This window comes from Pongo abelii, chromosome 1 (genome assembly GCF_028885655.2).
Source record: "Pongo abelii isolate AG06213 chromosome 1, NHGRI_mPonAbe1-v2.0_pri, whole genome shotgun sequence".
Lineage (NCBI taxonomy): Eukaryota > Metazoa > Chordata > Mammalia > Primates > Hominidae > Pongo > Pongo abelii.
Genome location: NC_071985.2, coordinates 200,045,554 through 200,068,654, shown reverse-complemented (window position 1 = coordinate 200,068,654; position 23,101 = coordinate 200,045,554). Strand labels below are relative to the sequence as shown.

The 23,101-nt window shown below is 43.7% G+C and overlaps 2 protein-coding genes and 1 pseudogene across 17 annotated transcripts in view; 1 reads left to right on the top strand and 2 right to left on the bottom strand.

Moving 5' to 3' along the window:
- Nucleotides 1–7,736, top strand: part of ZSCAN20 (zinc finger and SCAN domain containing 20) — a 29,063-nt gene extending 21,327 nt beyond the window's left edge. For all 11 annotated transcript variants that reach the window (XM_024239547.3, XM_063713494.1, XM_054538133.2 and 8 more), the window contains one exon: nt 301–7,736. In XM_024239547.3, the coding sequence (XP_024095315.2) occupies nt 301–1,559 (1,259 nt within the window). In that variant the 3' untranslated portion in view covers nt 1,560–7,736. The remainder of the gene's footprint in view (nt 1–300) is intronic.
- An 8,596-nt stretch (nt 7,737–16,332) lies between these two features.
- Nucleotides 16,333–21,434, bottom strand: LOC100454749 (proteasome subunit alpha type-3-like; annotated as a pseudogene).
- The window catches only part of CSMD2 (CUB and Sushi multiple domains 2), a 664,749-nt gene continuing 660,273 nt past the window's right edge, over nt 18,626–23,101 (bottom strand). For 4 of the 6 annotated variants that reach the window (XM_054538082.2, XM_054538100.2, XM_054538075.2 and 1 more), the window contains exon 71: nt 18,627–21,188. The gene's annotated coding sequence lies outside the window, so the exon portion shown is untranslated. Of the gene's footprint in view, nt 21,189–23,101 lie in introns of all 6 variants that reach the window. The other 2 variants (XM_054538088.1, XM_054538098.2) reach the window with 1 other exon arrangement.

The following is a 23,101-nucleotide window of genomic DNA, read 5'->3' as shown; positions in this document are numbered from 1 at the left end:
GAGTTTGCTGGGGAAACAGGTTGGCTGTGACTGCTGGGCTGAGCCCCATGGCTCACTTGGTGGGGTCACCATGTCCTAGAGTCCATTCCTCAGCTTTGCAGGTCAGAAACACTTGTATGTACCAAAACTTGATCAGTTTCATGTTAGTTACATTTATAAGATGTGCGATAGAAGATATAAGAATCAAATTCATGTTAACCAAATTCACAGATGTACAATACAGACACACACACACACACACATACACACACGCGCTAACTAATGAGTGAAGAAAAACTGCATTTCTGTCAATTTTTTCAGGTTTTGAAATGAGGCATGAGGATGAAGACCAGATTTCAGAGCAGGACATTTTTGAGGGTTTGCCTGGAGCCTTATCAAAATGTCCTACAGAAGCTGTTTGCCAACCTCTTGACTGGGGAGAAGACAGTGAAAATGAAAATGAAGATGAAGGGCAGTGGGGAAATCCCTCACAGGAACAGTGGCAAGAAAGTTCTTCTGAAGAGGACTTAGAAAAACTTATTGACCATCAAGGCCTGTACCTTGCGGAGAAACCCTACAAGTGTGACACATGCATGAAGAGCTTCAGTCGGAGCTCCCACTTCATTGCCCACCAGCGAATCCACACAGGTGAGAAGCCCTACAAATGCCTTGAATGTGGAAAAAACTTTAGTGACCGCTCTAACCTCAATACCCATCAGAGAATCCACACTGGAGAGAAGCCCTATAAATGCCTTGAATGTGGGAAAAGCTTTAGTGACCATTCTAATCTCATCACTCACCAGAGAATCCACACGGGGGAAAAGCCCTATAAATGTGGAGAATGTTGGAAAAGCTTCAACCAGAGCTCAAACCTTCTGAAACATCAGAGAATCCACTTGGGAGGAAATCCTGACCAGTGTAGTGAGCCTGGGGGAAACTTTGCCCAAAGCCCATCTTTTAGTGCTCACTGGAGGAATTCTACAGAAGAGACAGCTCCTGAACAACCTCAAAGTATCAGTAAGGACTTGAATTCTCCTGGACCACACAGCACAAACTCAGGGGAGAAACTTTATCAGTGTTCTGAATGTGGAAGAAGCTTCTCTAAGAGCTCTGCCCTCATTAGTCACCAAAGAATCCATACGGGAGAGAAACCATATGAATGTGCTGAATGTGGGAAAAGCTTCAGTAAGAGCTCCACCCTGGCCAACCACCAGCGCACCCACACTGGAGAGAAGCCGTATAAATGTGTGGACTGTGGGAAGTGCTTCAGTGAGCGCTCCAAGCTCATCACACACCAGAGAGTGCACACAGGAGAGAAGCCCTACAAATGCCTTGAGTGTGGAAAATTCTTCCGTGACCGTTCTAACCTCATTACTCACCAGAGGATTCATACGGGAGAGAAGCCGTATAAGTGCAGAGAGTGTGGGAAATGCTTTAACCAGAGCTCCAGTCTTATTATTCACCAGAGAATCCACACAGGGGAGAAACCCTACAAGTGCACAGAGTGTGGCAAAGACTTCAACAACAGTTCCCACTTCAGTGCTCATCGGAGAACCCATGCAGGAGGGAAGGCATCGTAGGGGACAGTTTCCTCAACAACAAAAGAGGACTCAATGTATATATCTTATATCATAAGATGTATGCTAGAGAGAAAACTTTCCAATTTTTAAGCTTGGTGTGTACCCAGGGAAGTTATCTTGGTATAAACCAGGTAATTTGGAAGTGAATTACAAATACTAAGGATCCAGATTTGAAGGCATTTTTAAGTGTAATTTGTTTTTCTTCTGTAAAGACCCACACAGAATCCTGACTGTCCTTGTATTTGCTATCATGTAAGAGTTGTGTCAGTATTTGAGCCAAACTGGCAACTTAGGAGATTAGAGTTAAATCAGTGGTCCTGAGCAGTGATTCCAAACTCTCACTGTGCCTTCACACCGTCCATGTGTAATCCACCCCATCAGCAGTGGTTCTCCTACTTTCTCTGTGGGGGCATATCCTCAGGGGAGAATGTTGAGACTCTGGTGAGAGAGGAGTTGGCCTAGAGCAGGCCACTGTGAGCTCAGCACAGAGTAGGAAGAACAGTGACATCATTACAAAATCATCAATAGCAGCAATAGCTGGTGTTTATTGAGCTGTTGCTCTTTGGCAAGCTCTGTGCTAAGAACTTTGTATACATCATCGCATTTAATCTTCACAACAGCCCCAGGAGATAAGTACTAACTTTCTCCCCATTTCCTAGAGGCTTGGGAAATTAAGTAACTTGCACTGGTCACACATCTGTAAGTGGGAGAGGCAGGATTCAACAGATCTGTCTGTCTTGAGTCTATTGTGCTCTTATTGCTATACTGAATTCCCATTCATGTTAGGTAACTTAGGGGCCAGAATCTCCATGCACTTTGTAGACCACATTTCCTGTTATGAAATTTCCACATTTTGAATTTTTTAAACAAATATGGAAACTGAGAATCCCTAAGGATTAAAGGACTTGGGATATCCAGAATTGGTGAAGTGATTTGAGCAAGGATGAGCTATTATCAAAATACTTGATGTGAGTTTCCATCTTCGCAATAATATGGGTGAGAGATATAGGTGGGTTGAGACTGGGAAAAATATGCACCCTAAGTAATTTTTCTTCCCATGAGATACTGCTTTGGCTAAGGAAATGGGATCTAAGAGTTCTCTTTTTCTCAGGGGACAGTCCTACTTCTTGCCATGCTTGGCTGATCATAGGTTAACCCTAACAGAAGCCTGGGGTCCCTACATTTTTGTCTGTCTGGCTTTTCCTTTTGGCAAGCAGAAGCTTTGTTCTTGGTCCCCATGCCAAGACTGAGGTGGAAGGTGCTGGTGTATATGGTCATCTACTGAGAGGGCCTTGACCGCTATTCTGTGTTCCAGGTTCTTGGCACAATTTTACCCTGAGCCATCCTGTCCCAGGCCTGCCCAGGGCTTTCTGTATGTTGACCCTTGAGACTCACCTCCCACATGGACAGGCTAAGTTAGAAAGGTTCACATAGGATGGTTTAACATTTGCAGCACTTTGGCCTCCAGAGTTTCTCCTTAGAAGGGTTTAAAACTGTTGACCAAGGACTTCAGTTTTCATAGGACTTTAAAGGAAAATCCCCCTCCTGCCATCCTCTTATGACACTGGGATGTATTCGTAACCTGCTTGGTTCATGGGCTGGGGAAGTACCTGTCAGTGGATGTGAAGCAGCCTTGAAGAATGGAACTTTTATTAACATGCGAGGAAGCCAGTGGAGAGATTTGCTACTCCCACAGAGTGATATCCCTTCTTAACCCCTTCCCCTCTTTCAGAACCTCCTTTCCCAAGAACCAGCCCCACTAGGATCACCGTCAACTCCCTCCCAGTTTACCTTTTCTGGCCCACGTTATCTCTATGGGGCAGGGGTCATGGGATGAACCCTGGATAGAAGTCAGCAGATGTCAGTAACTGCAGTAATACAGTGATATTGTCTAGTAATGTGAGCTGAGAGGAAGGATCCTGAGATGAGGGAGATGGAAGGAGTTCCAGGGAAAGGCATTGTTGCATGGAATAGCATGGATTCAGGGTGGGGTTGTATGATGGGAGGTTGGGAACAGGGAGCTGATATTAGAGGAGTGCTAGGGCAAGGTCACTGAGGACCTCACATATGAATGGAGTGTCAACACCAGGCCTGGGGCAATGTTCAGATGTGCATGGTTGAAATCTGACAGCTGAATGGAACTTGGACATGCTGCAATTAGGATGGCCTGTTGGGACACTGTTGTGGTATTTCAGCTAAAGGCTAGGTCTGAACTACAGCAGTGGTGACACTGAGGAGGAGGGAATGAATGGGAAAGGTCTCAGAGGCAGATGGGAGGACATCAGAGGAAAGCTAGAATGCCTTTGGTGACTGGGTAGAGCATGTCCTCATTCAGAATTGGGAGCACAAGGAGGAGAGGCTGATAGAGCAGGAGGGCAGAAGATAAGAAGTTTAGTTTGGTATGTCTAGAACCTGAGGTGCTTAAGGGAAATCATGGTGATGCTATGCATTTGGATGTCGGCTAGAAGCTAGGGGAGAGGCTAGGATTAGAGATCTGTGTATGCGAAGTAGTTAAACTAATGAGAAAGGAAGAATTTCAGATTCAAGTATTGGGCCTAGGACAGAGCTACTTGATAGTGCTGAATGGAGAGGAAGATGGCCCTCAAAGGAGATCTAGACCCTTCCCCACTCCCACCCCCTACCATCATGTTTTGGACCCTGTCTTCCTTGTTACTGACCCCTGAATTCTTCACGTAGCCCTGAGTTTTCTGGAGCTCTCACTGTGGAAGTCAAGCTGAGCTCTGTGTGGATGTGAGGTGGTAGTCCTTTCTCCACTTGGTCACCCTTTCCCCTGGGCTTGGTAGTGTGTTAGTGTCTCATATCTTTAGTGAACAGTTTTGATGTTTATTATCTGCCATTCTTGTCTCATGAATCTTAATAGAGGTTCAGTCATGAAAGCAAGGCCAGTGTAGGCCAGGCGAGAAAATGGCCCAGATGGTCCCTTCCTCCTTGTCTACCTGACTTCCTTTGGAAGAAGCACTCTTTCAGGGGGCTTCAGTGTTCCAGGCTTGCTGTGTACCCACGAGCTTGCTGGGTACCCAGGCGCCCTCCAGTAGGTCTGGCTGCTCAGATAAACTGACATCTGGTTTTACACACCCTGAGCTTTGCTAGCGTGATTCTGCTCTTGGGAAGTAGATTCACTCTGCAGAATGGGTGGACAGTTTCTCAGCCTTCCTGGCCACAGGTCAGACCCGGGTTATGGAAAACCAAACCAGCAAATGCTGCCCTGGGAGGGTGTTACATCATGTGAGCTGCTAAAGGCAGGATCGTCTTCCCAGATGGCTGCCTCCCCTTGATTTCTTCACCCTCCACTTCAAGAAGGGCATTGGCTCCTCTGAAGTGACAAAAAGGTACCTAAAGGACCTTAGGCCTCCCATTCCTCAGACCCCCAGAGGCAGCAGACCCAAAGGTAGGGGCAGGGAAAGGAGGGGCCAAGACTTTTTCAGATACTCGGTTTTTTCTAAGGCCTTGACCTCAGCAGCTGAACTCATGGTCATGGCTGCCTTGGCCTTATTGTCCCCTGTAGCCTCCTCCCAGAAGCAGAGTAAAGCAGCTAGGTTCCCTCCATGCTAAATAATGTAGTCAGGTGCTCTGGGTAGTCCGTCCTGCCTCATCTTGTTCTGGGGCCCCCAGTGGGGATAGCTCTCTGCTTTCGGGCTGCAGAAAAGAATTAAGTCACTTTCTGAAGGGGAGTAACACCCTTTGGGGACAGGGGTGCAGTTTTGAAGTAATGAAAGCAGTGATGTCTGGAGTGGGTGTGGGTGTTGCAGGTGAACTTGCCTCACCCAGGCTGTTTTGGGTCTTTGTACTCGAGTTCTGTCCTAGGCTTGCTTCTTCATTCACTCTGTTTCCCTTTCTTTTCTCTTCTTTTTTTCTTTTCTTTTCTTTCTCTCTTTTCTTCTGTGTAGATGCTAATGACTTCCAGATCTGTGTCCTGCTGTGGCCTCTCCTCTTAGGAGCCCAGCTGCCTGCCAACCAGCTGTGCTTGGGTGACTCCTGGGCGTCTCAAAGCCCCCATGTCTACCATCACCCATCATGGGGCTCTTGGCCTGCCCATTCAGCACATGCATTGATGTACACACTCAGTGGCTCCCATCCAAGCCTCCCCTGCACGTGCCTGGAGAGACCTGCCCATTGGACTCATCCTGGACTCAGTTCTGCCAATACTTTCTCCCTTCTAAGAGCATTTACAGTTGGGCTGGAGTTACCCAGCTGCCTGAGAGGTCTCTTTCTGAATGGAGTCAATATCTAAAGTCAAAATTAATCATTCAAAATATTCCCTTACCTCATTTTTTTTTTTTTTTTTTTTTTTTTGGAGAGATGGGGGTCTTGTGTTGCCCAGGCTGGTCTTGAACTCCTGGCCTCAAGTGATCCTCCCACCTCAGCCTCCCAAAGCTCCCCTTAACCTCAGTTTTGATCCCATCCTCCATTTGGGCATTGCTCAACTCCCCCACCTGTTAATAGCAAACACCAATCTCAAGCCCCTGCCCCAATCTGCTACAAGGGGTTAGTGCTCCATGCAGTGGGAGTGCAGGGAAGGCTTTGCAGGAGAGGAGGGATTTGAAATGGGCCTGGAGGCCTGGGATGGTAGACACTGGTGCCTTTTCCCCCACAGTTCCTGGCTATTTCTTCACACTCCCTGCATCAGTATTACTGCTAGCATGTCTTTAGCATCATTTTGCCCTCCCTCTGACTTTCAGCAAGCCTGCACTTACCTCCAAATAAATGCATGTTTTCGGGGGGCAAAGGCACATTCCTTCCTTACCTTATTGTTGCTTCCCCCACCCCATGCTGCAGCTGAGTGGGTGACCTTTCTCCTCACCTCCTGTGCCGCATCTCTCACTAGTCTCTGTTAGGAACCCTACAGGAGCCTGCACCCCAGTGACCCCATTTTATGCTGCTTGGAGGAAGAGACAGAGTTTGAGAGGTACCAGTTCTTTTCAGTGTGTGTTTAGTTCCCCCACTTCTCAAAGCTGAGAGCTTCTTTGTTTTAAGAGCCACTTGGTTAAGTCAAGAGCATTAGAAGACTAAAAAGAAGAATCCATTAGATAATTTTACCTAAACATGCTATAGTCGTCTAGGGATTCACATAGACATTGATTTTCTAATCAGGGCGCTGTTGGTGATTCTCTTTGTGTGTAAAGATGCTTCTGATCATGCCTGCCATTATATGATACTTATTTCTAAAGTCACTTTTTTTTTTTTTTTACATTTTCATTGTAGAAAAATATCCCATAAAAATTGTGCCACCTAGAGGGTGAGGGCCACGGGAAGGGGGATCAGGAAAACAAGAATCACTCTCTAAGCTGGTCCTGGAGCAGCATGACAGATGTATCTGAGCCCAAGCAGGAGAGGAGCCACAGGCCCAGGCTGGCGGAGTTGTGACTACTAGAATCTCGAGTCACTGGGGCTCAGGGAGCCCTAACTTGGTGGCAGGTGACAAATGTGGCACAGAGGAGAAAGGAGTCTTCTCCTTCCACATAGAATACACTTGGCTTCAGCGCTTTGGGGGGATTCATGGACCACAGAGAAGCTTCTGCATATTTATAGGCACTGGGGACCAGCAGGAAGTGGTGGTGAGACACTTTGAAACCCTCCACTGCAGACTTCACCCAGGGGGAAGGGCAGGAGAGAATCCCACTGTGGACAGCACTTGAGAGGAAAGGGCTTGTTCATGACCGCGTATGAGGTCGCCAACCCAACCCTGTTCCTGAAGTTTCCCAGAAATAGATGGAGAGGTAAGGCCAGCTAGGCTGGAGCGCCAGCATCAGTAGTAGGGTCAGGAGCTCACGCTAAACCCGGCTGGTGTGTCCTGGAGAAACAGGAAGCACAGGTGTTATCTCCAGGGACCTTTCTCGACCAACTAATTTATGGAAATGAGACATTTGTGATTGATTTTAATTCCCTCTTAGGGACTGTGAAATTAAAATATATTAAATTTTGTCCATCAGGATCCTCAGGGATTTAATGTCCAATTCTAAAACCTGAAAGGCCCTTTTGTTTTGCAATTTGTGGACCAATCCCTGGCTTCATTTTATTTGGCTTTGCTTTCACTTCCCCATTTTCTGTTATTTTATTTTTTTTGTGCTGTTATGTACATCTCTTAAAGCTGGTCAAATCATATTTTGGGATGGAATGGCCTGGTAAGTTAATAAATTATATTAAACTGCCAAAAAAGGAATGTGTTTTCGATTCTTCTGGCTTCTTCCTGTTACACCAAAAGCATGGGGGAGAAAAGGAAGGGAAGTCATTGAGACACAGGTTGTCAGGGAGATTGGGGCCAAGGTCTCAAGCCCCTTGTGCTGGGCAGGTGTCTTCTTTTCATTGTTCCCTGTGGTCCTTCAGACATGGGTGGCTCTTCACGCATGTCCACAACCCCAGGGGCCATGGCCTCTTGCCTATACCAGTGGCATCTCAGTCTGCTGGTCCCTATGCATCTACTTTCATATGTCCCTCAGGATCCCTGTGCTAGGAAACCAGAGGTGTCTGAAATCCAAATAACACAAGGATGATTATGGATGAAAACACAGGAAAGAGTTCCCAGAGGGCTGAAACTTACTTGATTCCTCTCATTTGCTTCCTGGTTCAGGAACAGAACTGATCACACTTTGTACTTGAGAAAGGGGGGACAGGTTGAGGGTCTTTATATTCTTTTCTCACCTTCTTCCACCCATTGTCCTACTGACGACATTCAAAAGACTGTAGCTCAAGGTTGAAGTTTCCTAATACACGCTCACTCTTTTGTCCTTATTGAATGAGATATAGGCAACTTTGCCTTTTAGGCCCTTGATACGGTTTGGCTGTGTCTTCACCCAAATCTCATCTTGAATTGTAGTTCCCATAATTTCCATGTGTTGTGGAAGGGACCTGGTGGGAGGTACCTGAATCATGGGGGCGGTTACCCCTATGCTGATCTTGTGATAGTGAGTGAGTTCTCATGAGATCTGATGGTTTTATAAGTGATTTTTCCCCACTTTGCTCTGCACTTCTTTCTCCTGCCACTATGTGAAGAAGGACGTGTTTGCTTCCCCTTCTGCCATGATTATAAGTTTCCTGAGGCCTCCCCAGCCATGTGAAACTGTGAGTCAATTAAACCTCTTTCCTTTATAAATTACCCAGTCTTGGGCAGTTCTTATAGCAGCGTAGAAACGGACTAATACAGCTCTGTTATCATTGAATTTTGATTGTGAATTCGTTTTGCTTGGAATCCACTGAGAACTTGTTTTTTCTTGTAGGGGTCAGATCTCAATTATAGGTGTTACTAGTGGTTGGCATGTACTAATATTCTGCATGTCTTGGGGCAAAGATGAGATCTGGAGGAAATGAGTCATGGTCTCCCTGAGGAGCAAGCTCTGGGTCTTGCTTAAATGTTTTCATGTAACTTCTTTCTAGCAGTTACTCCAGTACTGACCAGACCCACAGGGCTTACCTTCCTGGAAGACAGGACAGAGATCACAGACTCCTTATAGTCCATGCTCTTGCTGTTAGCTGTAGTTTGACCACAAATGCAGTAAGGCATACAGGTCAGTTATAAATGTCAGGGTCCACTCAGGCTGGCCAGCCAATTCAGGCAGGAACAAGAACTGTTACCTGAAGGGTTCCAACGTAGCTAGCCAGAGAGCTGGCCATGGCCAGTACAACTGAGAATGTAATACTAGGAAAAAGCCCTACCTGAGGGAGAAGCCTCATGGCTGGGGTTGGCCATCTGTTGGCCCCATGTCAAGAAGCTGCTGGGGCTGGGTGCAGTGACTCCCACCTGTCATCCCAGCACTTCGGGAGGCTGAAGTGGATGGATCACTAGAAGCCAGGAGTTGGAGACCAGCCTGAGCAACATAGTGAGACCTCATCTCTACTAAATAAATAAATAAATCCAGAGGATCCCACCTCCCTGCAGCCCTTTCAAATGGAGGCTGTTTATTTGCATACAGCCTAAGTTCCTCCTGGTGGGAGGCGGGGTTGCTGTTCTTTCTCCTCACTCCTTGAGGCTGCCTCCAGATCATAGCTTCTTTCCTCCCTATTCATTTGACCAGTAATTGACAGCCAATAGCTATAAAGAGCCTAGGGGCCAGGCATGCTGGTAAGGACCTTGGGTGGATGACATCATTTCAGCCTCAGCACAACTCAATGAAATATTGTTGTTGCTATCCCCATTTTACCACAGAGCCACAGAGGCTCAGGTTAATAATTTGTTACTTCATATATTGTCTCAAATATATGAATGGAACCAACAATATATGATGTTCCTACTTCATATATTGTCTCAAAATTTTTAAGAACAGCTTGTTTGAATTTGAATTCAGTTAATGTCATACATTGCAACTGGATTTAAGATGAGGTCATTTTCACTGAGGAGTTTTCCAGAATCTGTAGGTCAATTACATCCTTATGGTATCATTGAACTTGTTTCCCTGTCATCTGTATTTTCTGTAACTGGTATTTAGATCCAAAGGTTTAAACAGATTCAAATTTGATTTTTTTTTTGGCAAGAATACTTCATAGGTGGTTGTTGTGTACTTCCATCAGAAGGCCTATAATGTCTGGTTGCCTCGCTTTTTGTGATATTAGCAGTCATTGATGATCATTGCCAGAATTTATTTTAATAAAGGTTTCAAAATGGTGATAAATTCTATTCTTCATTTACTGGCTGCAATACTTTTATAAAGAGACTCCCGCTCTTAGTATTTAGTTACCCTGAAATACATTGCATACAAAAAGCAGGATGAATGCTTGCTCTTCCCTCCTTTTACTTACTGGTTATCAAAATATAGCTTGTTTCTTAATGTTTTCCATAAGTGACTAATGAGATTTTTAAAAAATGTTATTTATTATTTATGATTATTTCAATAGCTTTTGGGGTACAAGTGGTTTTTGTTACATGGATGAATTATATAGAGGTGAATTCTGAGATTTCAGTGCACCTGTGTTAGTGTGAGTTAGTGTACATACAGACCTTTGGATACTCATAGCTTAGCTCCCGCTTATAAGTGAGATCATACAGTTTTTGGTTTTTCCATTCCTGTTACTTTACTTAGAATAACGCCTCCAGCTCCATCCAAGTTGCTGCAAAAGACATTATTTCATTGATTTTAATGGCTGAATAGTATTTCATGGTGTACGTATACCACATTTTCTTTATCCACTCATTAGCTGATGGACAGTTAGGTTGGTTCCACATCTTTGCAGTTGTGAACTGTGCTGCTCTAAACATACATGCGCAAGTGTCTTTTTCATTTAATGACTTATTTTCCTTTGGGTAGATACCCAGTAGTGAGACTGCTGGATCAAATGGCAGATCTACTTTAAGCTCTTTAAAGAATCTCCATACTGCTTTCCATAGAGGTTGTACTAATTTACGTTCCCTCCAGCAATGTCTAAGTGTTCTCGTTTCCCCACATCCATGTCAACTTCTATTGTTTTTTCACTTATCCATAATGGCCATTCTCGCAGGAGTAAGGTGGTATTTCATTGTGTTTTTTTTTCTTTTTTTCTTTTTTGAGGCAGAGTCTTGCTCTGTCGCCTACACTGGAGTGCAGTGGTGCCATCTCAGCTCACTGCAACCTCTGCCTCCTGGGTTCAATCGATTCTCTTGCCGCAGCCTCCCGAGTGGCTGGGATTACAGGTGCCTGCCATCATGCCTGGCTAATTTTTGTATATTTTTGTAGAGACGGGGTTTCACCATGTTGGTCAGGCTGGTCTTGAACTCCTGACCTCAGGTGTCCACCTGCCTCGGCCTCCCAAAGTGCTGGGATTACAGGTGTGAGCCACCATGCCCGGCCTCATTGTGTTTTTAATTTGCATTTCCCTGATGAATAGTGATGTTGAGTATTTTTTCATATGTTTGCTGGCCATCTGTATATTTTCTTTTGAGAAATGTCTATTCACGCCCTTTGCCCATTTTTAAATAGGATTATTTGTTTTAAAAATATTATTATGAACTCATAGATTCAAACACAGTTACTATGTTTCATCCATTGCCTTTATTATTATTATTATTATTATTTTACTTTTCTAGATTTAGGGGTACAAGTGCAGTCATGTTACATGGATATAGTGTGTGGTGATAGAGTCTGGGCTTTTAGTGTATTCATTGTTCAAATAGTGTATATCATCAAATTCTCCTCTGTGAGTTGGATCAGCAGTGACAGTGACAGTTTCTCCCACATTTTTGTCAACAGTGTGTTGTCTAGCTTTTGGATTTTCGCTGATCTAATAGGTAAGGAATAATGGAGTGAAACTGAGCACCTTTTCATATATTTCAAGGTTTTTGCATGTCTTTTCTTTCATAGTCTTTGAATGTTTGCTTATGGTACTTTTAGACTTATTTTTCTCAATTTTTAAGAGTTCTCTACGTATAAGGGATATTTGCATGAATGTTCCATGTATGCTTCAAAAGAAAGCATATTCTCTAATATTGGGTGCAGAGTTTGACAGATATTCATATTCATAAAAACTTCCTTATGATTATTTTGGTTAGGTCTTCTACAGCCTTACTTTTGTTTCCTTGATTTGTTATAGACTGAGAGTAGTGAGTTAAAACTGCTGTTATTGGCATGCTCCGATTTGTCTTTGCACCTCCTGGTTTCTGCTTTATGACACATCTGCTTTCTTATTGGGTGCATAGTTATCGATATCTGTTATATCTTCATTGTGAATAATCTCCTTTAGTGCTGTAAAGTGTCCTTCCTTGTCCTCTTTCATGCCTTTGGCCCTGAATTCTAACTTATCTGGTGTGAGGATGGTGATTCCTGTTTTGTTGTTTGCATATGTCTGTTATTCCTTTGTTTTGCTTTAGATTTCAATACATGGTATTTAAGCCATTTTAAATCACTTTGTTTAGGTATGCCTCTTGTGATAGCACAGAGTCGAGTTTTATTTTGTGAGATAATCTGAACATCTTTATAATTAAACCTAATTATATTTAATGATATAGTGGCTATGTTTGTTTTCGGGTCTGTCGTATTATTTTGTATTATATTTACTTGGTGCATTTGTAATATTTACTGGTTCTTTCACAGTGTGTTTTTTTGGAGTACTTAAAAATATATGTATTAGTATTTGGCAAAATTTATATTTTCTTCTAGTAATTACTTTTATATTAATATATTTATAAATGTCCTTAGTCCTCTTTTTTCTACTTATGTTCTTACTGTTTTATTAACTGGTTCTCAACCAGTGCATCTTTTGATCAATGACTTTCAACAGAGGTGGGGGGAGTGTATCCATTTTATTCCCCAGAAGACACTAGGCAATGTCTGGAAGTATTTTTGGTTGTCACAACTGGGAGAGATGTGCATCTATTGGGCAGAGGCTGGGGATGCCGCTAAACATCCTATAACACACAGGACAGCCAGGCCCTATAACAAAAAAATCATCTAGCCCAAAATGTCCATAGTGCCAAGTTTGGGAAACTTTTAGATGGTCTTTGACTCCCACCTGTTATCTGTGTGGCAACCAGTGGGCTCATTTTACTTTCCGCTTTCTCTCTTCTTTCTCTTCCCATTAAAAAATCATGTTATCTCCACTTTGTCAGAACCTAGGACATTTACATACTATTCTTCAGTCTTTATTTTCATCTTCATTGTAGATTTCAATATGCAGTTTTCAATTCTTAACACCAGTCCTGTTGCTGAAATTCCTTAACTATCATTTGGTTGGTTAAAACTTGTCCTCCCAGTAGATTCTTCAGGAAGGGCTCCTGAGGAAAATATTCCTGAATTCTTGAATACTCATTACTGTGTTCTCATTGTCTTGATGCATAAAAATCACTGCATATAAAATTCTTGGTTTGTACTTTCTTTCCTTCAGTTTTGCTTTGTGTGTGGCTATTAAGAAATCTGATAACAACCTAATTTAATCTTGAGGCTCAGAGAACGTTTTATTTTTCTTTAAAATCTTACGGTTTTACTGGGGTTTGTCTTGGAGCTGAGCATTGCAGGATAATTTTCCCAGGAACCTGGTGGACCTTTCAATATATATGTTAAGTTTTTCTTTTAGTTCTAAATAGTTTTCCTAGAGTATAATTTTAAATATTAATTGTCTAATTTATTTAGGTTTTCTTCTTTAGGGACTCCTATTGTACATAAATTGGCTTGTTTGCCTTTTATCTATCTTTCTTTCTTCTCTCCTTCCTTCTTTCTTTTTTCTTTCTTTCTTTCTCTTTTTCTTTCTTCCTTCCTTCCTTCTTTTTTCTTTCTTCTTTCTTTCTCTCTTTCTTCATTCCTTCCTTCCTTCTTTCCTTTGTTTCTTTCTTCTTTCTTTCTTCTCTTTCTTTCCTCTTTTTCTCTCTTTCCTTCCTTCCTTCTTTCTGTGTTTTTATTTTTCCTCTTTTTTGAGATGGGGTCTCGCTCTTGTTGCCCAGGCTGGAGTGCAGTGGCACAATCTCAGCTCAGTGCAAACTCCACCTCTCGAGTTCAAGCGATTCTCCTGCCTCACTCTCCCAGCAGCTGGGACTACAGGCACGTGCCACCATGCTTGGCTAATTTTTGTATTTTTTGGTAGAACTGGGGTTTCGCCATGTTGGCCAGGCTAGTCTTGAACTCCTGGCCTCAAGTGATCCGCCTGCCTGCCTTGGCCTCCCAAAGTGCCCTTTTATCACTTTCAGTCTCATATTTTTTAGCTCTTTACATAATTTCTGTTTTCTTAGATATTTAAGTTTTCTTCCTGTATGTGCTTTATTATACTTTATTTCTGTATGTTACCCATTGAACACTTTGCACTTTGCTCTTCATTTCTGAGATATGCTTGTTCTTTTATTGGAAGCTGTCATTTATTTCTTCCTGTTTTATGTCTATTTGTATCCTGAGTTTTCAAGCTTCTGGTTTGTATTACACTTTAATATTTACAATTGCTTGACTGTATTTAATTAATGTTGGGATGCTTTAAAAAAAGGTTTCCTTTCCTTTATTTATTTTTAGGGGAGTATTTTAATTAGTTACAATGTTTTCTGTTCTTTGCTTTTTTTCTCTTTTCCACTCTTAGATATATACCCAAGTTACAATGAATGTCTTTACTACTCATTTTCTGTTTTATTCTTTTTTTTTGGTCTTTTTATTTTATTATTATTTTTATTTATTTTTTCTTTTTATTATTATTATTATTATTATTATTATTATACTTTAGGCTCTATGGTACATGTGCGCAACATGCAGGTAAGTTACATATGTATACACGTGCCATGCTGGTGCGCTGCACCCACCAACTCGTCATCTAGCATTAGGTATATCTCCCAATGCTATCCCTCTCACCTCCCCGCACCCCACAGCAGTCCCCGAAGTGTGATGTTCCCCTTCCTGTGACCCTGTTTTATTCTTATAGAAACTTTGAAGATATGTCCATGAACCTTTTTTGTCCGTGAGAAAATAAATGTGTAGGATTTTCCTAGAGCAGCAATAACAGGTGCTTCTACTGGAGTGAGGGAATGGAGTGGTGTTAAGTGTTTATTTGATTTCTTAGTTCAGGGACACTCTGTTCTCTTGGTATAGGCAGATCTTGTGGGGTGCAGCTTGTCTCACAGGCATTGTAGTTTGGGCTTGCCCCCTCTATCTATGCCCTTCGGCTTATGAAAACTTGTCCTGGCCTGATGTTTGGAAGTCTTTCCCCACTCTATGTGGTGTCCAGCAATTGTCTGCTCTTTTCTTCCTTTCTTTTTTCTCCTTTTAGTAGGGACAGAATTTTGCCATGTTGGCCAGGATGGTCTCGAACTCCTGGCCTCCAGTGATCCGCCAGCCTTGGCCTCCCAAAGTGCTGGGATTACAGGCATGAGCCACTGTGCCCAGCCCGTCTGCTATTTTCTTATAAAGTGTTTGCATATTTGCATGCTGGTATGAACTTGTATTCTGAACTTAGACTTAATATTTGCTCCCTTGCTCTCTTGATTCCCAATCCAACAGGAGCTTGTGTTGGACAACAGTCCAATTCCTGACCCTGAATCCCTGCCAAGCTACCTGAGGTTCCAGTGGGAGGGCTGCACCCACCCTGCTGATTCCGTGTGTCCAGGAGAGAAATACCAGGCAGGGTGTCCAAGATGGAATGCCTTTATTAAAACTGGGGGCCAGGCGCGGTGGCTCACGCCTGTAATACCAGCACTTTGGGAGGCTGAGGCGGGTGGATCACCTGAGGTTAGGAGTTCAAGACCAGCCTGGCCAACATGGTGAAACCCCGTCTCTACAAAAAAAAAAATACAAAAATTAGCCAGGCATGGTGGCGCGTGCCTGTAATCCCACCTACTCTGGTGGCTGAGGCAGGAAAATCGCTTGAACCCGGGAGGCGGAGGTTGCAGTGGGCCGAGATTGCACCACTGCACTCTAGCCTGGGCGACAGAGTGAGACTGTGTCTCAAAAAAACAAAAACAAAAACAAAAAACTGGGAATGTGGGTCTAAATCAGGTTATTGAGGTGACAAGAGGGGCAGCTGGAGCCAAGGTACAGTGCAAAAGTGAAGGGTAGTGGGAGTCAGAAAACTGAAGGTAGTCTAGATGAATTTTCCACCTAAAATGATGACTGTTAACAAATGCATAGTACATTTAAGAAAGGATAGGCTCCTAGCTCTTGCCGGTTCTTTCCTCTTCTTCCTCACCACTCCTCTTATGACTGTCTTGCCTGGATGACCCTCCTTGATTTGGCTTTTCTCTGCTATGGAGTTTCTACTGCCTAAGCCCACCTGCCCTTAGACTGCGGTCCTCAGATCCTGAGCTCCTCAGTCCAAGCCAAACTCCAACCCTGAAGGGAGCAACTTCTTTGTCCCCAGGTTCTTGGTCTGAGCTGATGTGGCCTCCACTATAAATTAAAAAAAATTTTATTGTGGTAAAATATATATAACATAAAATTGATCATCTTAACCATTGTTAAGTGGCATCAAGTACATTAAGTATATTCATATAATTGTGCAATCTCCAGAACTTTTCTTTCTCCTTTTTCACGATACAAACATTTAATGAAAATTGGTTAGTGAGTGTGTATAATCCACAAGGGGCTAAATGTTACCTGGGACTGTAGCAGACATTTAAAATAGAATAGATGCTGGAGTAAACGTTATCTATTGTCACCATCTGATTCATCTTCTTCCTTCAAAGATTCCTTGGCATGTTTCTCTTCTTCTTCCCTTATATCTTTTGGAATAATTTCATGTCTTCTTCCTTTGGTTAATTCACCAACCCTGCTGAGTTCTAATTTAAAAGATTTATTCTTAGCTTCATCATATACTATGTAAATATTTTTGCAACTTCTTAACAATAACATGGCAGGTCATTTCTTTCACCTGAAGCTTTTCTATTTTCTATCTTTGCAGCGTGCCTGGCTTTGCCAAGGGTACAGCCCCAATAACCATATGAAACATCTTGCAGAATTGTGCCCTGTCGTTCACGCTGTAAGACCCTACTGTAAAACTACAGCCAAAAGGTCTAACAGCACTGCAGTGTATACGCATGGCAACTGTGTCTGCAAGATGTTTTTGTGGAATGGTATAGCCAAAGCTAGATCTAAAGTTGGAAGCTTCTTCTCTTGTTACATCTGCCAAAGAAGGGGCATCTGTCAACAAACCTGCTACCACCATTCCAACATGCCAATCAATATTAAAAAGTCTTTTGTTGGAGCCTTCTTCATAAAGTTTAGGAAGACTCCCTTTTCTACCCCAAAGCCACCACCATCTTTACATCTGAGGCCAGTGGCTGTACTACTATTTTCCACAGCCTTCATAGCATATTCAACTCAAAAAACTCTTCCATCAGGAGAGAATGTAGAGGCTGACAAGTCATACCTGGTGTTAATTGAGCTCTTTGTTTTAAAACCAGTAGAATGCGTAGGGCTTCCAGGCCTCCAGAAACTTTTCATCTTATAAAACTGAAACTTTATACTAATTAAACAGTAACTCCCCATCCCTTCCTCCCCCCAGTCCCTGGCAACCACCATTCTACTTTCTGTATGAATTTGATGACTCGAGGTAGCTTGTATAAATAGAATCACACAGTACCTGGTTTTTTTTTTTTTTTTTTTTTTTTTTTTTTTGTGACTGGCTTATTTCACTTAGCATAACATCCTCAAGTTTCATCCATGTTGCAGTATGGATCAGAGTTTCCTTCTTTTTTAAGGCTGAATAATATTCCATTGTACATATGTACCACATTTTGTTTATCCATTCATCTGTTGATGGACATTTGGGTTCCTTCTACTTTTTGGCATTTGTTAATAAATGCCGCTATTAACATATCTTTTTGTGACCCTGCTTTCAACTCTTTTGGGTATATACTCAGAAGTGGAACTGCTAGACAATATGGTAATTCTATTTTTGATGTTTTGAGAAATCGCCATACTGTTTTCCATAGTGACTGCACCATTTTACATTCCCACCAATGGGGCACAAGGGTTCCAATTTCTCCACATCCTCACCAACACTTATTATTTTTTGATAGTAGCCATTCTAATTGGTGTGAGGTGGCATCTCATTGTGGCTTTGATTATTTCCCTAATGATTAGTAATGTTGAGCATTTTTTCATGTGCTTGTTGGCCATTTGTATATTTTCTTTGGAGAAATGACTGTTCAAGTCTTTCCTAAGAGTTCTTTATAGATTCTCAATATTAACCCCTTATCAGAGAAATGATGTGCAATATTTTCTCCCATTCTATAGCTTGCCTTTTCACTCTGTTGATTGTATCTTTTGATATACAGAAGTTGTGAGTTTTGATGTAGTCCAGTTTATCTGTTTTTTCTTTTGTTGTCTATACGTTTGATGTCATATGCAGGAGATCACTGCCAAATCTAATGTCACGAAGCTTTCCACCTACATTTTCTTGTAAGCATTTTATAATTTTAGGTCTTATGTTTAGGTCTTTGATCCATTTTGAGTTAACTTTTTTATGTGGGGTATGCACTATCATTTTTGCTTGGAGTTTCCAACATGTAGCAGTGATAACACAATGCAGTTAAGAAATGGACTCCCATATTTCTACCCTTGGATTTTTAGGAGAAAATATGTCTTTCATTCCCTTTCCCAACAAACACTTGCCCCTAGTCATGAAAGAGGCCATAAAAATGTAAGAAAACCAATGCAAAAATTTATATTTTATTTGAATTCAAAAAATTTAAAATTGCTTTCAAATTCAGGAAAGTACCATAATGCAGGACCCCAGGGGGAAGCCTCATATACAGAGACAGATAAATTAAATGTATATACTGCAGACAAGCCAAGAAGGTGTGTAGATTACATATTTACAGCACTTGATGTTTTCTGAAAACCATATTTATACATTTTATTACATTTACAAAAAAGGCTTCCACTACCGTTTACCTACAATAATGAAAAAAAATTTACACCTTTTTTTTTTCTTTTTTGGTACTGTACAAACTTTGTATAATAAAAATATATCTCTGTACAAAAGATTTTTTTTGTTTTTGTTTTACTTTCTTTTTTTTCCTCATGGGATGGTGATGGGTATATGGCGTAGATGGTGGGTGAAGGGCCTCATCTGCCCTGTTCCCTTCCAAGCCTCTGGAGGTGGAGAGAAATGCCAGGGGTGCGGAGGGTGATGCCCAGCAGAGTGCTGGGTGCCCCACCAGCAGGTGCTCCTCGAGCATCTCATGGAACTTTACAAGGAGATGCAGGGGAGGGGTGGGGGGCGGGAATAGGCGTCCACTGGGTGGTCTGAGAGGGGCATAAGAAGGGGGAAGGGAGCAGTCGAAGGAGAGGAGTGTAAGGGAGAAGGGAGCGTAAGAAATTGGGAGGGGAGCTTCCTGCACTTGTTTCCAGCCAAGGAAAGAGATGAGAGTGTGAGTGTGTCTGGATTGGCCCTCTCCCTCCAGGCCCAGGGGTGTCCCAGAGGTGGTGTGGCCAGGGGTAGGCTCCTGCCTCTGTCAGCCTCCATTGTGTCTGCTGGAAATGGACGCCTCTCACTTTACCCTGGCCACTCTTAACATCAGTCAGATCTTCTAATTGTTCCAATCTAGAATTTGCTTAAGAACCAGGTGTCACTGTCCCTCCGCTCCTGCACATTTCTATTTGTTATTTCAATATGTGACATGAATCTCTGAGGCCAGCCTGTCACACGTGTACAGGGGCTTAAGCTTGTGGGGACCTTCCCGAGGACAGAGAAAGTGGCCCTAAATGCTATACTTTGATTCCTAAACTCATGAACTTCCCAACAATATTCATGGAATTCATGAATGACCGAAGCATAATATAGCTGTCAAAATAAATCAAACCCACTTGCAAGGAGCTGGAGAGAGTGTGACTTTCAGCCACTCCGTTGTTTTGATTCAGGACCTGCCAGGTCTTTTGCTGGCTATGGTCAGCGGCTGCTGGGAGCCAAGGAGCCAGCACCAAACGCAGGAGGCCTGGGGAGTTGAATCCTTGCCCCGAGGCTGCCTACACGGAGACAGCAGAACCCAGATAGGACACACAGGTGTCTTGCCTGGCTTCCCAGACCTGACCACAGTGCTACTGTAGAGATTCATTGGCTCCTCCCTTCTTAGCTGCCCCTTCTAGAACAGGGTTTCTGGCAGCTGGTGTAGTGGACTTTGGGGCAGACTGATCTGGGTTTGCATTCTGACTCCACACTTCCTAACTCTGTCTTTACCTTTCCAGGCTTCTGTTTTCTCATCTGTCAAAGGGGAATAACAAATCCTATGTTTTGGTGTCATTGTGCAGACTAGAAATACTATAGGCAAAGTGTCAGGCACAGAGAATAACCCCAGTACATGATAGCCATTGTTTTTCGGGTACTGGGGCAGACTTGCTCCCCTGTTCTCTCAAGGACCCTGCTGCTGCCCCCAGACTTGGCATCCTGTCTGGGCCACAGACTTGTCTTCTCTTCTTTTTGTCAGTTGACAGCCAGACTTGACCTTGGGCTGCCGGCCAGACTCCTGCCCTATCCTCCCCGGCTCTCCCTTCTTTCCCAGTGCTTCCCAGGACCCAAACGACTTTTTAATCTACTGGGTTTAGAACTCAATAAAATAGTGTTTGAAAAAAATAAAGAAACTGATTTTCAATCTATTTCCACAGACTTTTTTCCTGCCCTTGGGGTAATCCTTGCTGCCGCTGTGCAGATGGGGCCGTTCATCAGCAGACAGCTGGTTTCTGCACGCTGACCGGGTTTCTGCACGCTGACCACACGATGGGATGTGTCCTACTGTTACAGTCACTGAGTCACCGTGTCCTCACACATGGGATGGGCAGGGGGCATATTGTTTTGAAAGCTGACCGTACCTCCCCCCCTTCATCTCTTCTCTGTGTGTGGGGAACAGGGCATGAAGCATCCTTCATGTGCACTTCTAGTTTTGAAGCCTTTATGGTCTCTTCCATAGGACATGAATGAAGGAAAGGTGTGTGTGTGTGTGTGTGTGTGTGTGTGTGTGTGTGTGTATGTGTGTGTGTGTGATCAGGCCCATACACACACACACACACAGATCCACAGGTTGCTTTGCTATTTTAAATCCATAAACTTTCTTCCTCCGTCTGCAGCCCCTCTTCCTTTTCTGCCTTCTCAGGACACGGCGGGAGTCCTCTCCAGGGTGACTGGCATAGATGGCGGCAGGGCGAGGGCCTGAGTCCCAGCAGTAGCAGACACAGGCAGAGAGACGAACGAAGATGGGCACTGGGCACTGTGCTCAGGGGAGCCTACTTCCTGCCCCCTGGGGAACTGGGAACAAACAGATCACACCGAGTTTGCAAAGAAAAAAGAGGCAGTGGGAGGGGAGGGGCCAGGAGCAGAGGAGGAAAAGCAAAGCGGCAAAGAAAAGAAGGGACAAGCGGGAAAGAGATGAATCACCTCAATCTTCATTTTGATTTTTAATCTTCCCAGGTTGGGGATGGGGGTAGGTAGCGAATACATGCAGCAGAACGTGTCTTTTTCTGTCTTTTTCCCTTGCCAGGCCAACTTCGCCATTAGACCTGGAGGCCCAGTGCTTGGGGGCCACCATACTTTTAGGAACCCCGGAAAACATTCTAATTTTAGTTTCTTTCAAAATCAGATGAAAAAATATGACTAGGATAATAATGGATCTGTAATAAAGAATCCAGGCTGGATTATATTCATTTTTGTAGTGACACAGTTGTGAAATCTCATTTTTGATACTTTTTTTAATGGAGGAAGGGTTGGCAAACATCATCACACAGCCCTGTTCCTCCACCCTGTTACTCGCTGACCACACAGGCCTCGTTGCTTCCTTAGTAGGGTGTTTATTTTAATTTCAGCTTTTCTCCTTGGCATTATTTAAACAAAAATTACCATCTAGTCACTCATTTGCAATGTGTGTGTGTCTGTTCAGGGTGGCTCTTGCTTTCTTTGTGCTCCAGCTGTGGGCAGAAGTGGTCAGAGGGGCCCTGCTGGAGACCTGTGGGCTGGGCAGTGGGTTCAGAGCCTGCTGGCAAGGGGCCAATGCTGAGGGCTGGCCAGATGTGGAGCCACCAACCCCAGCCGACCCGGAGGTGACAGCATGGCGCACACCAGCACCTGGAACCCAGCAGAACCCAGGTGTGGAGCAAGAGTGACTATGTGGAGGTCAGGAGCATTCTTGTTTCTTTCTTACACTGTTTAATAATTCATGCAGTGAATCAGATTCATCACTGATCATCTCCAAGCCCCGATTTACATCATCAGAGGGGATTTTTCTTTTTTTCTTTTGCCTTCTATTGATAAGAGTTCTGAGAAGGAAAAAGTAAAGATTGGGCATACAGATGAAACTTGAGGAGTAATTTTGGCATGCTAAAAGAATCCCACTGGAATAGGGGGGAACCCTTATTTAAATGTTTGTTTTGGAGAGACATAAAAAGATGGGGAAAAGCTCTTTCCATAAATTGTTTGTATTCAGGAGCTGCATCTGCTACGTCCTTGACTCGCTCACCATCTGGGACTCAGGCTGAAACTGTGAAATCCCCCAGGAGTTGTGAGGTGGAAAGGGAGTAAAGCACATCAGGGGCTGGGCAGTGATAATGACATTTGCTGCTCTTGTAACCCCCTCGGCGGGAACTGTTCCCACCATCCCCGTTGGTGGCCTTCACAGGCACCCTCATAAAAGCCTGTTTCCTCGCTGCACTGCCATTTGTGTGTGGCTGGGAATATCTGCCATGTGAGTGGCCGTGCACAGGAGCGTGGGGAGGGAGTGTGACACTAGCCCTGGGTTTGGCTGGTGGCCCACTTGGCGGATTTTCCACTGCCTTCACTGGGAATCCCTACCTGGCTGGCTCTGTGACTCTTCTCCTCAGAGTCCTTCAGCACAGGACCTGAGAGGGGGCACCTGCCTATCCCCAGAAAGCGGGATGTGTGGGAGAAGACAGTTCTCAGAGGGGTGCAGCTTGGACATTGTGTTGGGGCAACTCCTGAAGGGTCCCAGGTCCCAGAGGTGAGGGTGTCATCGAAGGAGGACACAGTGAGGAAGAGGCGGTGCCTTTTAGGTTCATCAGTTCTTTCCCAGTGGGCCTGTCAGATGCATGCCTGTGTGCGTGTGTGCGTATGTGTGTGTGTGTGTGCATGACCGTGTACACATGTGGGTGTGTCTGTCCCCTCTGTCCATATCTCGGGGGGCTCCTCCCCTCTGTTGTGCTCAATGTGAT